At 47.9% G+C, this 15,263-nt stretch overlaps 7 protein-coding genes across 11 annotated transcripts; 3 read left to right on the top strand and 4 right to left on the bottom strand.

Moving 5' to 3' along the window:
- The first annotated feature begins 43 nt into the window (after nucleotides 1-43).
- On the top strand, nucleotides 44-1,447 carry LOC119563395 (U6 snRNA phosphodiesterase). Of its 2 annotated transcripts, XM_037876753.1 has the most exons (3): nucleotides 44-460; nucleotides 513-854; nucleotides 911-1,447. In XM_037876753.1, the coding sequence occupies exons 1-3, from the start codon at nucleotides 363-365 to the stop codon at nucleotides 1,245-1,247; spliced, it is 777 nt and encodes a 258-aa protein (XP_037732681.1). In that variant the 5' UTR covers nucleotides 44-362; the 3' UTR covers nucleotides 1,248-1,447. The 2 variants fall into 2 exon arrangements, with proteins under 2 accessions (XP_037732681.1, XP_037732682.1); XM_037876754.1 differs by lacking the exon at nucleotides 911-1,447 and having other exon boundaries at nucleotides 530-742.
- Nucleotides 1,448-1,463: 16 nt separating this feature from the next.
- On the bottom strand, nucleotides 1,464-4,296 carry LOC119563392 (IQ and AAA domain-containing protein 1-like). 2 transcript variants are annotated; one of them, XM_037876749.1, is made up of 5 exons: nucleotides 4,027-4,296; nucleotides 2,969-3,969; nucleotides 1,971-2,879; nucleotides 1,737-1,907; nucleotides 1,464-1,677 (listed from the first exon to the last, which is right to left on the bottom strand). In XM_037876749.1, exons 1-5 carry the CDS (start codon nucleotides 4,264-4,266, stop codon nucleotides 1,503-1,505), a joined length of 2,496 nt encoding a protein of 831 aa, XP_037732677.1. In that variant the 5' UTR covers nucleotides 4,267-4,296; the 3' UTR covers nucleotides 1,464-1,502. The 2 variants fall into 2 exon arrangements, with proteins under 2 accessions (XP_037732677.1, XP_037732678.1); XM_037876750.1 differs by having other exon boundaries at nucleotides 4,023-4,159.
- Nucleotides 4,297-4,392: 96 nt separating this feature from the next.
- Nucleotides 4,393-6,684, bottom strand: LOC119563393 (vacuolar protein sorting-associated protein 45). The gene is made up of 3 exons (XM_037876751.1): nucleotides 6,524-6,684; nucleotides 6,254-6,452; nucleotides 4,393-6,205 (listed from the first exon to the last, which is right to left on the bottom strand). Exons 1-3 carry the CDS (start codon nucleotides 6,614-6,616, stop codon nucleotides 4,773-4,775), a joined length of 1,725 nt encoding a protein of 574 aa, XP_037732679.1. The 5' UTR covers nucleotides 6,617-6,684; the 3' UTR covers nucleotides 4,393-4,772.
- A 275-nt stretch (nucleotides 6,685-6,959) lies between these two features.
- LOC119562946 (metaxin-1 homolog) lies at nucleotides 6,960-9,044 on the top strand. Of its 2 annotated transcripts, none has more exons than XM_037876105.1 (5): nucleotides 6,960-7,184; nucleotides 7,280-7,426; nucleotides 7,525-7,803; nucleotides 8,053-8,448; nucleotides 8,513-8,654. In XM_037876105.1, the coding sequence occupies exons 1-5, from the start codon at nucleotides 7,098-7,100 to the stop codon at nucleotides 8,552-8,554; spliced, it is 951 nt and encodes a 316-aa protein (XP_037732033.1). In that variant the 5' UTR covers nucleotides 6,960-7,097; the 3' UTR covers nucleotides 8,555-8,654. The 2 variants fall into 2 exon arrangements, with proteins under 2 accessions (XP_037732033.1, XP_037732032.1); XM_037876104.1 differs by having other exon boundaries at nucleotides 6,961-7,184; nucleotides 8,622-9,044.
- Nucleotides 9,045-9,111: 67 nt separating this feature from the next.
- LOC119562945 (methyl-CpG-binding domain protein 3) lies at nucleotides 9,112-10,894 on the bottom strand. Of its 2 annotated transcripts, XM_037876102.1 has the most exons (3): nucleotides 10,626-10,894; nucleotides 10,037-10,372; nucleotides 9,112-9,723 (listed from the first exon to the last, which is right to left on the bottom strand). In XM_037876102.1, exons 1-3 carry the CDS (start codon nucleotides 10,826-10,828, stop codon nucleotides 9,234-9,236), a joined length of 1,029 nt encoding a protein of 342 aa, XP_037732030.1. In that variant the 5' UTR covers nucleotides 10,829-10,894; the 3' UTR covers nucleotides 9,112-9,233. The 2 variants fall into 2 exon arrangements, with proteins under 2 accessions (XP_037732030.1, XP_037732031.1); XM_037876103.1 differs by lacking the exon at nucleotides 10,037-10,372.
- A 265-nt stretch (nucleotides 10,895-11,159) lies between these two features.
- Nucleotides 11,160-12,987, top strand: LOC119558579 (AP-1 complex subunit mu-1). The gene is made up of 2 exons (XM_037872025.1): nucleotides 11,160-12,255; nucleotides 12,328-12,987. Exons 1-2 carry the CDS (start codon nucleotides 11,434-11,436, stop codon nucleotides 12,784-12,786), a joined length of 1,281 nt encoding a protein of 426 aa, XP_037727953.1. The 5' UTR covers nucleotides 11,160-11,433; the 3' UTR covers nucleotides 12,787-12,987.
- On the bottom strand, nucleotides 12,921-15,111 carry LOC119558570 (2-oxoisovalerate dehydrogenase subunit alpha, mitochondrial). Its single transcript, XM_037872024.1, has 4 exons — nucleotides 14,951-15,111; nucleotides 14,356-14,890; nucleotides 14,123-14,288; nucleotides 12,921-13,769 (listed from the first exon to the last, which is right to left on the bottom strand). Exons 1-4 carry the CDS (start codon nucleotides 15,017-15,019, stop codon nucleotides 13,220-13,222), a joined length of 1,320 nt encoding a protein of 439 aa, XP_037727952.1. The 5' UTR covers nucleotides 15,020-15,111; the 3' UTR covers nucleotides 12,921-13,219.
- Nucleotides 15,112-15,263: the final 152 nt, after the last annotated feature.

The raw sequence follows: 15,263 nt of genomic DNA, 5'->3' as shown, positions 1-15,263 counted from the left end.
CTAAATTTTAACTTATAACAGATTTTTATAAAGAAAACACTGATTTCAAAAATAGAAGTCCCAAGTAACGCTTATTTTAGATTTCTATAAACAAAAATCTCATTCTTCATGAAAATTTTATTTAAAAAGCTTTTCTTTATTTAAAAACAGTGAAAAACAAACTTTTTTCTAGAATTTTATTTTTTAATAACGGTCATTTTCAGTCCCTGGTTTTAAAAGATTTTTTTTTAATCATCTGATAAAAAAGCCAAACTTTCATCTCTTTTGGTTTAATCGATAAATGTAAATAAAACCCGGCGAATTCTTAGCTGTTGGTGAATTTATTTTCTCAATTTAATAAAAATAAGTAAATAATTAATAAAATGGCGCTGGTGGACTATGGTGGGAGCAGCTCCTCCGCCTCTGAAGATGAAGAGTCCACAGAAAACAATCAAACTCCCACATTGAGCAGCCTCAAAAGGTAATGTGGTTTTCCCCAATGCCTGTAGACTTCTACATTTAAAACGCTGAAGACCGGCCCTGCCCACAGCTGCCGCCCTGCTGGGCCCCAAGAAACCCAAGCCCGAGGAGTTCGTCGAGGATGTGGTGGATGATCCCGCTCTACATGGCGGTCGCATCCGAAGCTTTAAGCACGAGCGGGGAAACTGGGCCACCTACGTCTATGTGCCGGCAGCAGCCTGTGCCGATCAGCTGGAGGAGTTCCAAGCCGAAGCCATTGCCCATTTGGAGCCCCACCTGGAACTACAGGCCAATGATTCACTGCATCTCAGTTTGAGTCGAACGGTGGTGCTCCAATACCATCAGAACGATGAGTTCTCACGATCCTTGCAAACAGCTCTTAACAGCTCCGTGGGGTAAGTCCTTGAACCAGGAGAGGTTTAATACAAATGCTGACAGAATATCCCTTTAGATTCTCTGCCACTTTGCAAGGCCTGCGGATCTACACAAACGAGGAGCGAACCAGGACCTTCATCGCCGCACCTTTGGATCCTGCTTTTGTGGAGAAGATGACTGCCATTCTGCAGCCCATTGACCAGGTGATGCTCGACTACCGCTTGCAGCAGTTCTACGATCCTGCCTCCTTCCATGTCAGCCTCCTTTGGTGTTTGGGCGATCAGGAGGCACTGCTGAAGGACAAGCTAAAAGAGCTGCAGGAGCTCCTGGAAGATCAGGACACTCTTACACTTGCTGTCAATGAAATACACTTGAAATGCGGCAACAAGGACTTTACTTACAGGTTAAAATAAACATTGTATTGTTCAAATTTAATATGATTCAGGAATATTTTTAAATATGTTGTGCCCCAAAGGTTACATTTATAATTATATGCATGCTGCTCGTAAATTTAAGGTATAAAAACTTTTCTTTACTTTAAAATGTAATCCCATTTTGATCGTAATATCCTATTTTAGGATACGCCAAATATATTTCAAGGAATATTGTTAAATGAACTGTTGGTGTTAAGTAACCATCTTATATCTGAAAAATACTGTGTTTACCTCTTAGTTGAGGCCCTTCTTTTTGTTGCCATTTCCCTGCTTGGCTGCCTGAGCCTGCTCCTCCAGCAAGCGCTCCTCTTCCAGCTCCAGAAATCGTTGACGACGGCGACCGAGTGGTGTTTTCGACCACCAGGATTCGAAGGCTTCCTCCTCCTCGCGATAGACAGGATCCCGAGAGCTGTAAGCAGATAAGCTGTTAATAAATCAAATTTTATATCTGGATTTTCATAAACCCACCACAGGACATTGATAAGTTCGGCATTGGTGAGTGGTTGGGTGCGCAGCTGAAGTTTCCGCTTGCAGGTCATTACCTCCTTAAGACAGGCATCGATTGCCCCAATGGTATAGCCATCTGATATCTTGGCCATGGCACTGGTGTCTAAGTTAGAGATACCTCCAGAGTAATCGCTGTTGGAAAAGAAAATAAATCATCAGAAATCAGATCGAAAGATTGTTTTTAGGATCACGTACTGCAACAATGTTTTCCAGGCATGCGACATGGCACCGTAATCGGGTCGTGGAATATAGATAAACCTATTGTAGACAGATTGCAGTAGCTTTTGGTCAGCCTCCCAGGGCAAATTTGAGGTGCCCACGAAAATCACACGATCCTCGGGGGCAATGTTCTTGATCAGCTTTGGCAGATCCTTCTTCAATCGTTTCGGATCTGTGCGATCCGTTTTCGGAATTTTCTTCATGAAAGGTCGTTCTGCATCGCCCATGTAGATGACGGCAGGTTGGAGCAATCGAGAGACCTTTAGGACCAGGTGAATCAGCATAATTAGTCCCGACTTTCCCGGATACTTTCCCACTATATTAGCAGGGGTTAAATCGAATAGCACTGCTCCCACTTCCGTGCAAATGGCATGGAGTAGGGCTTTCTTTCCGGATCCTCTCGGTCCAGCAAGTAGAATGGAGCGTATAAGCGGAGTGCAGTTGTGGATAGCATCCGATCCGAGTGGAAGGATGCAGTACTCAGTAAGGATCTGACGAATGTCCCCCGGCGAGGGATTCGTGCCATTCCTGGCGGTCAACGCCTTGTCGCCGAGAAACTGTTTTATTTTCAGTTCCGGGTATTTACGTATAATCCCATTCGTAACCAGCTCCTCGTACAAGGACTCCGTGGTTCTATCCGGTGTGAGATCCTTCTCCTTCTTCTTTTTGCTCTTCTTGCCGGATCGACGCGTCTTCTTGCTGCTCTTCTTGACTTTCTTGCCGACAGCCGTCTGCAGCAGCTCGATCTCCTGGCGCATCACATCGTCGACGGCGCGACGGAATTCCAGCTCCACTTCCTGATACTTGTCGCTGTAGATCATGTCCTCGTAGGCCGCCTGGCTAAGCACTCCGGTTTCATCCTTGTCTCGCCAGGTGTCGTTAAAGCTAGCGAAGTAAGAAAAATAAATCATTAAATATTAATTACAAAGGTAGATATTAAGTTATAACAATATAGAAACATTCTTATAACTTACAGATCTATTTCTGCTCGAATATCTGGCAGGCAGACAGACGGAGCCGGCTGGAAGCTGACCTCCTCCTCCTGGTTTTCGTTGACATTTAGGTCGCCACTGCGCGCCGGGGACTTAGATTTATCCTTGGTCTTCCGCGACTCCTTGGAGGAACGGGCTGACGAGCGGCTGTGTTCGCTTTCCGTTCCAGGTCTACTGAAGATATGCAAGGAGCCACCCTGATCCTCAGAGGGAAAGTCCGGCAACTTGCCTGTCTTTTCGTAGCAATCCTTTACCCAGGCCCTGATCTCATCGGCGATGTCCTCCTTCATGCTGGCTCCATGCTTGGCACGGATCTCCTCCTGCAGGGCGCGCTGCCGCTCCTCAAACTGCTTTCCGTAAAGAGCCTGAGCCTCGTAGCGCTTCTCGTTGTGCTGCAGCTTCTCTAGCTTCTCCGCCCGCTCCTTAACCACAGCCGGAGGAGGTGGCAGCATGCCGATCAGTATCATCTCTTCCATCTTGCGGCGCCGCGTAATCCGCCGTGCTGTGTGGCCACGCCACATTTTCTGTATCTTCATGGCAGCCAAGAGACCTGAGTCACTGCGCTCCTTTTCGCTGCGCTCTTCCGATTTACCCTTCTCCTTTAGGATCCGGATCTCCTTCATGAAGTGAGCACGCAAGCGTCCTTGACGCGCCCGCTCATGCATCTGGAGCATACGGATGGCTTCAATCTCGGTGGTCACTGTCTCCTCCATCTCATGCTCCTCCAGCCAGCCAAGTTTCACTAGGATCTCTTGCATGGTTTTCTTGCGAAACTCCAGCTCCTGTTGGCGTTCGCGGAGAAAGTAGCGGGGAATCCGCAGCTCCGTCTCCATGGGCGTGAGGAGCAGGCGCTCCACCACCTCATCGTTGTAACTGAACTCCATGAGGTCTATATTCACAAGGTCGTGCTTGAGCTCAACCACCCGGCCCAGACAGGCGTCCAGTAACTTGCGCACCAACTGACGCTTCTGCGGCTGAATCATCTGTGGAAAGTTCAGGAATGGATGGGGAACTAAACAAACTATAGGTCGCATACCCACATTATCGTAAACATCCTCCAGCCGATTGCTCAAGCATATGTATCGCAGATAGAACTCGTAGAGACTCGATTGCAGCAGAGCCTTGGCATCCGCATCGGCGGCGACGGAGCCGACTGCGGCGTTCATGGTGGCCACCGTTGTCTCCACATCCTGGTGCTGTCTTTCATAGTCAATGGTCGACAGCAGTTCGCATTCATGCTGAGATTGGTGCCAGATATCGTTAAAATATGTGCTGGACATGGTGATCAAGGATTGTTCAATGCAAAACTAATTTCCTTGTTTGAACCAAACGGAACGTTGCCAGGCTCTCCTTGGAGTTGCCAAGGTGCCTTACAAGGGTGGAATTATTCCAAGAACAATGCCGGGTTAGTATTTGTATACACATATAGTTGAATATAATACATTTTGTCTCAGGCGTTGCCTTAAGATACCCTCGAGAAGTATAATAAATACATATATTACATGGAATAGGCTTAAAGGTTATATAGTCCAATGGATTTCAATGGGTGTTATGTATGCAATAATAATCGCTTTCCGAATTCTAACTTTCTATGACCTTAATCATTGTACAGGATATCATTTTAGACTAAAGTTGCAGGCAAAGAAGTTAGTTATTCGGAAAACTTACACTTTTAAAAAGTTTTGCAGACGAATTGAACGCAGGATTGTTTAGTAAATGGATTATGGACATACATATTTAGTTAATAAATAGTTAACAGTAAAAATGGGTCTAGTCAGACTAAGTTTTAAATATTATCCGTGGAACAGTACTTGATCATGGATTTGGTGTGCTTGAATTGGATGCCACTAGTGGCGGCCATGACCTCTTGGATAAAGCTCTGGGAGTTGTGAATGGTGGTGCCGCCAAGAATGACCCTATATCCTGCATTGTTCAACTGGTGTACAGCTAAGGCCTCCTCGTACGTGGCTCCACCAATGATGAAGACCACCACCTCCTGGGGTGGTCGTCGGAATGGTACGAGCTCCGAATTTATGGCCGGGAAGAGGGGATCCAATTCGCGACCCTTAAACACATCCTCGAGGGTTTCCTTTAGCAGAGGAGTGTGCTGAGTAAAGACATTCTCCACTCCCTTCAGACCCTTGATCAAGTTGCGGGTCAATTTTACAGCATCAGTGATCCGCACCATATTAAACAGATCTCCCTGGCGCACATGGGTTCCAGCATACTCGATTAGAGAGGGCACCACAGCAGCTCGACCGCCGCGCGATTTAATGATCTGCAGCAGTCCGGATGTGTCGCAATTGGCATGTCGCTCGTATCGCAAAGCATAGAGTGCCACCAGCTTGAGAGCATCCTCGATGGAAACCCGCTCGTCCGCAATCAGTTTCTTAATGCGCTGCAGCTGGGCGGAGTGCTCGGCCTTGCAGGCGATCTCCTGCTCTAGCTCAGAGACCTCAAAAAGATTCCTCTTGTTACTTAACGCCGAAAGTTCGCCAATCACGCACAAATGCTTTTGCACGGTGCCGGACATTTTCTTGAACTGCGGATAAGACTCAATGAAATTCTTCATGTCCGATATGCTCTCCACCTTCTTGTGGTCGTTGGCCTTGCGCTGGAACTCCTCCATCAGCTGCTTGATGGTGGATCCGATCTCGCCGTAGTTGGCGTACATGTTGTTGCCATAGAACTCATCCTGGTCCCCGGATAAAACAAGCTCCTTGAAGTCCTTTGGTACGTTGGGTCGATTTGAAAGGTCCAATCTATTGTTCTTGATGTGCAGCAACTCATGGACCATGGCCTGGTAGGTCCACTGGTGAAGCAGCGGCGTCACTGGGTCATCTCTGCGGTCCAGTACGAGCAGTAACGGCGGTGCAGCGCCATCCATGTTGGACCGAAAGTCGAACAGAGACGACTCCTTGGTTATTTGCTCATAAATCAGCTTGGCCAAGAGCTGAGCTGCCTGGGATCCCGCTCGGTAGCGGATCACTGGGTTTAGTTTCAGCGACAGCAGCACAGCTGTGATGCCCTGCATGCTGCGGGTAAGTGCATCCGGCAGCCAATTCAGGTTCGCCATACAGTTAGGAATGCTCAAGGAGAACAAATTGGGGTTGACGCACAGGTAGTCCGCATACAGTTCTTTGACCTCACGCACCGACTCGGATTCGTCACATTCAGCCAAGTACTTGATGTCCGTCCGGGGAATGATGTTGCTGAAATCTATTTGGGGGTTTAGGCAATATAAAAAGTCTTTTTTGACCCACTTACATATGTAGTAGGCGCTGTATTTGGGATTCCTTAGCTCGTTGGCCAGGAGCTGGATGTTCTGCTTGGTGGGGCGGATGAAGACGATGCACTTGAGGTACTTTAACCGCTCGTTGGATCTGCCCGAGTCCAGGCGCTCGAACAGATAGACTTCCCGCTGCAGCATGTCCGACTGGCTAAAGGCCATCGAAATGATACTTGTCTGCAATTGCAATGATGTGGATTTTTAGAAGGGAAGGTCTCATATGTCAGGGATTTTTGGGCTGTGCTTACCGTCTCCTTGTCCAACAGGATGATTTTCATGCCCGGCCCCGACTCGGAGCACATCTTCTCAATGTACAACTTTATGCCGCTTATTAGATTCATTATTTCTAGAAAGAATTTCTCCAAAGAACTATTTTTTTCGCAAACAGATGGGCTACAGAGGAGCAGATTTCGATAACTTAGTGATAACAATGGTGGCAATTTAGCTATTCGGTCGTAAAACTAGCTATATTAAAAAACTACAGAGGTTATTAGATACTTTTTAAATTATTTTCTAGGAAATATAAACTATTTTTCACTTTAAATTAAGAACACCTCAATTTCTTGTATTTGTTTTTTAAATTTCTATACTTTTTTCTGGTGAAATATAGCTGCTCACAACTGGCCAGCTATCGATAAGGCGCCGATATACTCGAGCGATAGATCGAGTAGCAGTTATCAGCCTGAAAGTTATCACTCTCTCAGCAGTCGACCAGAAATTCTGGCATATATTTTTGGATTCAAATTTTGATGACTACCATGCAGGTGCACTGTTGAAAACCGGCTAGACACAAGAGTACGAGCGAGCAAGGACTAGGACGCCATGGAGATGCAACTGGGAGCCATGCTCCATGTCTACAAGGGGGAGTACGGACTGCCGTCCATTGATTTTGAATGTTTACGTGCGCTGGTAAGTTCAGTTGCATCACACGGCGGCCAACACGCCTGTTTTGCCCATTATCGCAAATGGCTAAAGAACCTTCCCCCCTCCTTTCCCGGTGACAGTGCCTCCTGCGATTCACCCGCTGTCCCATGGACGTGCAGACCAGCTCCAATCCCCTGCGCTCGGGCGCCGGGAAACTGCCCTATCTGCAGATCGGCAACCAGAAGTTCGCGGGCTATAGGCAAATCAAGCGCGTGCTGGATCTCGAGGTGAGTGCGAAAACAATGCCGGGTGAACAAACTGCACGGTCTATTTATAGGCCCTGTTTTCTTTTTGATGGGTCTAATTCGTCGTATCACTCTTCCAGGGTTACCCGATAGACGCGCATTTAAGCACCAAACAAAAGCATTTGTCCACCGCCTACGCCAACTGGGTGTTCACCAATCTGCACGCCTACTACCACTACTTCCTGTACGGTGAGCCCCACAACTTCGACACGACCACGCGGGGTCTCTACGCCAAGCGCACGCCATTCCCCTTCAACTTCTACTACCCGTCGTCCTACCAGAGGGAAGCCTGCGATGTGGTCCAGGTGATGGCCGGCTTCGATGTAAACGACAAGATGGACAAGCACGAGGGCGACTACGTGAGTGCTCTTATTGATATGATACAAAATCGGATGATTTATGGTTGCGTTTTGATCAACCAAGTTTCATCACTTTAATAATAATCTTTGTAATGACCAAACATTTCCGTATATTTCATCATAACCCATTAACCGGGTATTAATCAATTCCATAAGAAGCCTATCACTATTTCATAACATTCATAGTATAGAGGGCATTTCATAGAACCTACCTATTTCCAACTGCTAATAATCCCATTTATTTCCCAGCTCGTCGTCAATGCCAAAAAGGTGGTGAATCTGTTATCCCGGAAGTTGGGTCGCAAGGTGTGGTTCTTTGGCGACACGTACAGCGAATTCGATGCCATTGTCTACAGCTATCTGGCCATCATCTTTAAAATCGCACTGCCCAACAATCCACTGCAGAATCACATCAAGGGCTGCCAGAACCTGGTGAACTTCATCAATCGCATCACCAAGGACATTTTCCGCAACGAAGGCTACAGTTCCGTCAAACTCACAAAGACGCCCAGTGGCACGGAGGCGAGTCTGACGGCATCTGAGCGCAAATTCCTGGATTCCGAGCTGAACACCAAAATCGTGGCGGGAGTGGGTGCAGTGTTGGCCATGGGAGCGTTTGCAGCATGGCGCGGCATTTACAACCAGGTGGGCACCGCTGGCTGAATTTAGTTGTTCTAAACCCTTAAACTGCCTGGAGCTTATTCGATAGTTTTGGGTCAATGTCTTTGTTTGGCTCCAGACACTCTTGTAGGCACGCAACCAGTGCAGGTGCCAAATTCTCAGTTAATCGCAAATTCCGAATGCTTCATCCCTTGCAGCTAACAACGCGCTCCTCGACGGACTACGATGGCATAGATTACGGGGACGACGAGCTGGAGGAGGGCCTAGATTAAACGCGCCTCTGCAACGATGTCTATGTATAGTATATATTTTAAAATACAAAATGAGTGGATGAAGCACAAAAACTGTCCAGCTTGAAAAGTTTGCGTCAACATTAGAGGGGGTCGATTTACTGGGCCATGAATCTTTGGACCAAAAGGAATCTTAGCCTATTCGGCATGAAAAGTTAACTTATTAAATTGTTCTTAGATTGCTTTCCGTTCCAAAGATTTTTCTTACTAATCGATCTTCTCTAATATACATATTCTATATGTGTAATATAGTTCGAATTCGTTTTTAAACTGTCTTGTATAATATAGCATTTTAAAGTCATCAGAGCGTAATAAAAAAAGAGTACTGAAGGTGCTTTTGTTATGGAAGAAGAGTACCGCAACCTCCTCGACCTCCAATAAAAACCAGTATCCCTCGATTGGAGTTGGTTTTGGTTTATTACACACTAGTCTTAAACGTAGATTTCGAATAGGGGTCAATCGATAGAGATGTTATAGTCTACAATGGAATTGGTAGATGCATGAAGGTAACCATTGCACTCATGTCTTGAGTGCATCCTGCAGCTTCCGCCGCGCCACACCGACCCGATCCTCCTGCTTACGAATGTCGTCCTCGGAGATGATGACCGCGTGCATGAGGGGCTGTTCGGGATTCATGAATGCCATGGCATTCTTGGTCAAGTCAGCCTTCGTGGAACTCTGGCCGTGGACACCGGCATTGAGCATGTGCAGCGCCGTGGCCACAGACTGGAGGACGGTCTGTTCATTGACATTGGGGCCAACGGTGCGTATGGTCTTGGGCAGTGAGATATCATCCAGCTCCTCGCCGCTGTCGTGGCAGGCGCGCAGTCGTTCCAGCCGCTTTTCCCAAAACAGCTGCTTGGGCTTCTCCCGAGTGCCATGCTTGGCGTCGTGCTTCACCTTGGCGGGATCCTGGGTATGGTTGCGAATCGCCGTCACCGGTTGCTTGAAGATCGAGGCAGTCTGTCGGATGGGAGGCACCAAGGAGACATCTGTGCGCAGGGCTCGGCTGTAAGGGATTGAGATTTGAATGCATTAATGGAGAATTGGTTACTAGCTAATACACCAAAAAGCACATAAGACAAAACGTAAAATGGAGCTTAAACATGCAGAGATGGTGAACATAAATCTCAGGTGGCACAGAGCTACAGCGTTTTTCGGTGACTTCTACGAATTGTTGGCCAATTGTGTTTTTTTTTTTTTTTTTTTTTGGGTTTTGATTCTCGCAAGCTGTAGACCTTGCGTCCTGGTTGAAGGCTACAGGCAAACAAGACAGGACACGCTGGCATGCAAGAGTCAAGTGCTCCTCCACTTGGCTCTACCTGAGTTCAATCTGTTGCTGCTGGCGATTGACCGCAGATGATGCTGCCGCCGCTGCTGATGAGGCAGTCAACGCCTGAGGAGCAGCTCCTCCTCCTGCTGCTGTTGCTGCTGCAGTGCCTCCTTGGCTGCGGGCGAACTTGCGCTTGAGGGCATTGGCCGCCGATCCGGTGGTGGCCCCATTTCCGCCGCCACTGGTCAGCGGGAGCGGCATGGCGCTGCAGCGGTACAGCGATATGGATGGCGAGGGCAGGGCCCGTTGCTGCATCTTGCCGGTTTGGAAATCGGGGATAACAAGGTCCTGCTGCGGCTTTCCCTCCGCCCTTTTTCCTGTGGGACTGTTGAACGGACGCGGTGGGTGGAGATTTTTTTTGGTGGGTTAGGTGGTTCGTGTGTGTGTATACATAGGCGTGTGCGTGTGTGTGAGTGGTGTGGTGTGTGTGTTGGTTGGTTGATGTGGATGTAATAACAGAAAGGTAGTGAAAGTGATTAAAATTACATCCGATTCAACGGCGTGCAGTGTTCCGATATTAGCTATATATCACCCCCTTCCTATAGTTCTATATGGAGTGCTCCTCTCTTCTTCTTTACCTGTAGTAGAAAACATCCACCTTGTTATTGTTGTTGTTGCTGCTGGCTGTGGCACTGCTGCTGCTGTTGTTGTTGTTGTTGCTGCTGGCGTTGCTATTGGAGCTGCTGCCGGACTTGCGGACCTCGTCGCGCTGCCATCCTTTGGGCAGGACACTGCAGTCGACGCGTTTGCGCTCGATTGTGACGCTCGGGTTCATTTGCATGCTCGCCGAAGTAAATAATTAACAATTCCACAAAAAAAAGCGTCTGGCTGGAGCAGTGTGGCCGTACTGCGGAAGCCCGGGAATGCCAAAGGGCCACGGTGCTGACACACAGCCCTTCCCATATTATCAGACATCGGAATGCCATATATTATAACTAGAAAAGTTAATTTATTTATATAACTAGTAATTAAAAAAATAAGCAGTAGCTTTTCCATTACTCCCACAAAGATAAATTCTAATTCTCTGGGCATAAGATTACAAAAATCATATAAGTTATGTGCATTGAGCTAGAAAAGGCTAGATAAGCAGCAATGAAAATAGCTGACCTGGTCACACTGCAATCGAAGAAGAGGAAGCAGCAGCAGAAAGGGCGACGTAAGAAATTTCGGAGTTTTCATTCGCATTTTCCAGGCCACGAAACGGAATATGTAAAACCAGCCCAGCGACACACCGACCCACTCAACGACGCCCCGCCACAGTCGCCACCTGCTACGAACAACGCCTGCCGCGAGCAGTAGAACCTGCCAGGGGACCACCACCTCCCACTCGATCCAATTGGGAATTTCACACCTGGGACAAGTGGCAGCTGCTGGGACACAAGAGTCATGTCGTCGTCGGCCATTTTCGTGCTGGACGTGAAGGGCAAGGTGCTGATATCGCGAAACTACCGCGGTGACAACATCGACATGGCCGTGATCGACAAATTCATGCCGCTGCTGATGGAACGCGAAGAGGAGGGTATGATCACCCCGATCCTCCAGACGGCGGAAACCACGTTCGCTTACATCAAGACCAACAATCTGTATATTGTGTCAACGACGCCGCGCAACAAGAATGTGAATATCGCCCTGGTCTTCGTCTTTCTGCACAAGATCGCCCAGGTCTTTGTGGAGTACTTCAAGGAGCTGGAGGAGGAGTCTATCCGAGACAACTTCGTGATTATCTACGAGCTGCTGGATGAGCTGCTCGACTTTGGCTACCCGCAGACCACCGACTCGAAGATCCTGCAGGAGTACATCACGCAGGAGGGCCACAAGCTGGAGCTGCAGCCCCGCATCCCGGTGGCCGTGACCAATGCCGTCTCCTGGCGCTCCGAGGGCATCAAGTATCGCAAGAACGAGGTCTTCCTCGACGTCATCGAGTCGGTGAACCTGCTGGCCAATGCCAATGGCAATGTGCTGCGCAGCGAGATCGTAGGGGCCATCAAGATGCGGGTCTACCTGTCGGGAATGCCAGAGCTGCGGTTGGGCCTTAACGACAAGGTTTTGTTCGAGAGCACGGGACGCGGCAAGTCCAAGTCCGTGGAGCTGGAAGACGTCAAGTTCCATCAGTGCGTGCGGTTGTCGCGATTCGAAAACGATCGCACAATCTCGTTTATTCCGCCAGACGGCGAGTTCGAATTGATGTCCTATCGTCTGAACACGCATGTGAGTATTCCTTAGGGGTATTTAGTCATTGACTCATTGAGGATGTAACACTAATTAATCCCCTTTTGGCAGGTCAAACCCTTGATATGGATAGAGTCGGTGATCGAGCGGCACGCCCACTCCCGCGTGGAGTACATGATCAAGGCAAAGTCCCAGTTCAAGAGAAGATCGACGGCTAACAATGTGGAGATCGTCATACCGGTGCCCGCCGACGCGGACTCGCCCAAGTTCAAGACCACCATTGGCAGCTGTAAGTACGCACCGGAGCAGAACGCCATTATCTGGACGATCAAGTCGTTCCCGGGCGGCAAGGAGTATCTGATGCGGGCGCATTTCGGTCTCCCGAGTGTGGAGAGCGAGGACAATACGGAGGGCAAGCCACCCATTCAGGTGCGCTTCGAGATTCCCTACTTTACCACGTCAGGCATCCAGGTGCGCTACTTGAAGATCATCGAGAAGAGTGGCTACCAGGCGCTGCCCTGGGTGAGGTACATCACGCAGAACGGCGACTACCAGCTACGCACCAATTGAGTGGAGCCACTCCCGCCCCCTGCATCATTCCAGCCAAGCTTCAGCGAGTCATCCCTGCAACAGGTAGCTTCATCTCCACCCGCGTTTTTGTCTGCGATGCGTTGCGTTAAGTCAAAAGTATATATTTGTATTCGTATTGTTTCAGTATATGTATATTGTATGTAAATCAAATCTAATAAATTTTAACACCTTTTCATAACACCTGCACCAGAGTGGGTCAATTTGAGTGTGCAAATGCAGACCGAGGATGTATCTAAGCTAGTCTAGTTCCACATAATCGACCCACCCAACGTGCACGGATGAGTCATAACAAACGGGTTGGACCCACACAAAATTGTTCGCCTATTGCTTAATCATAATAAATGCACTTTCGATCGAGTCTCTCGGTTCGCTTTGATTTCTGAGTTGTTAGCTTCTTTCTGGCACGAGGACTCTACTGCTTGAAGTCCTTCAGGGGATAGTGTTCTCTGTGCGCCTGGATGTGTTTCTCCAGCTCCTCCTGCTGCTTTATGAGATGGTCTGGCATCTCTGCGTAGACATCCTCGAACATCTCGCGCCAGTTGGGTTTTAGTTTCTTCTCGGACACCGATATCTGCTTTAGGACCTTCTTCCTGACATCCTTGATGAATTCGGTCTCCTCGGTCTCGTCGAACCAGCCTTTGTGCACCATGTAGCGCTTCAACTTGGATATCGGGTGCTCCACGGAGTTCCACACCTCGATCTCCTCAGCCGGCCTGTAGGCGGTACTGTCGTCTGAGGTGGAGTGGTGACTCACACGATAGGCCATGGCCTCGAAAACCACCGGTTTGTTCTCCCTGAGCGTATACTCCCTGGCCATTTTCATGGCATTGTAGACGGCGAACACATCGGTTCCGTCCACCCGAATCGTGGCGATTCCATAGCCCATCGGACCACGTCCTGCTATTCCATCGCCCCTGTACTGTTCATGGGACGGGGTAGATATGGCGTATCCATTGTTGCGACTAGATAGAGGGATGGATATTTAATTATTTAAATGAATTGGTTAGGAAGACCTCTTAACTAGTTGCGATCGCACCTTCAACTCACGAAAGTTCTGATATCAACTAAGTAAACTTTCTAAAATCTTCTCTTATTATGGTCATACAGTAATATATTTTAAGTGGATACATTTTAAATTTAATTTTGGTTCAGAACTTAAATAGCGTGGAAATATGACGAGCTTTTTGATAAGATAAAAGAATACTAAAAAATATTTTATCTTATCAAAGTAGTGTCTTTTAAATCTCAGAGTTGCCAAAGACAATTACTGGTTCCCTACTTACCACACCTACATACATTATATATGGGAACTCACCAGAAGAGGATAACTGGGCAACCCAGAGTGGCTGCAAAGTTGAAGGCGGCATGGGCATCTCCCTCAGAGGCAGCTCCTTCACCAAAGTAACAGACCACACAGGCATCGTTTTCCGGCCTCAATTTCATGGCATAGGCAGCTCCCACGGCCTGGGGCATTTGGGTGGCTATACATTGAAAAGAGAGATATTATTAGTGCTTCCTAATCTATCATACCAAATGATTTTAACTCACACAGCGGACTGGAGATGGTGACAAAGTTCAGCTCCCTGGATCCGTAGTGCACGGGCATCTGCTTGCCGCGACCCAAATCATCCACATTGCCGTAGCACTGATCGATGAACTGATCGATGCGGAAGCCACGCCATACGAGAACACCCGCCTCGCGGTATTGCCCATAGATGAGGTCACGCATCTCCAGGGCGGCGGCACTGCCAATGTGGGATGCCTCCTCGCCAAAATTGGTCATGTAGAAGGAGATTCTGCCCTGGCGCTGGGCATCGTAAAGGATTTTGTCCATAGTATTAAGCAGCACCATGTCGCGAAACATTTTCTCCACCACCTCGCGGCTCAGCTGGGGATCCTGAGACTCATCCGCTATATAGCCATCACTATCCATCACTCGGTAAATGGGAATTGGAGCATAGTCCTCTGGGTGAATTAACTTCAATTCGCTGACGAAAGGAGCCTTGGCACCGGGAAAATTGGCGTAATCACTCGGAGGTTCCGAGCTGAAATCCCGCGCAGCTGTGGGGATCGCACCTCTGATCTGTCGGTGGTAGTTTCAAACAAATAATAACAAACCCAGATGGTAACTCCAAGTACTTACCACTTTTAGGGGCTGTTGTCGCCTCGCCACGGCACCCAACAGATGCACCGATTTTCGCAGGAATGACATGATATATTATTTGTATCTAAACTATTAAATGCAACAGGTAAGTAAATTCCAAAGATTCAGATTCAGCTGCGTGTTCCCTAGCTGATTACGCAATAGATTGGATGTTGATACCATATCGATATACTTTTAATGATCGATGGTTTACCTATTGCGATCGAGATCTTTTTATAAATGTATTTTGTTTTTAAAATAATTTTATGAGTAGGTTTTTAATATTTTTAAAAGTAAAAGTAGAAAGTCTTCA

The sequence above is a fragment of the Drosophila subpulchrella genome, chromosome 3R (genome assembly GCF_014743375.2).
Source record: "Drosophila subpulchrella strain 33 F10 #4 breed RU33 chromosome 3R, RU_Dsub_v1.1 Primary Assembly, whole genome shotgun sequence".
Lineage (NCBI taxonomy): Eukaryota > Metazoa > Arthropoda > Insecta > Diptera > Drosophilidae > Drosophila > Drosophila subpulchrella.
Note: the sequence above shows the minus strand (reverse complement) of the source record. Positions and strands in the feature narration are given on the sequence as shown.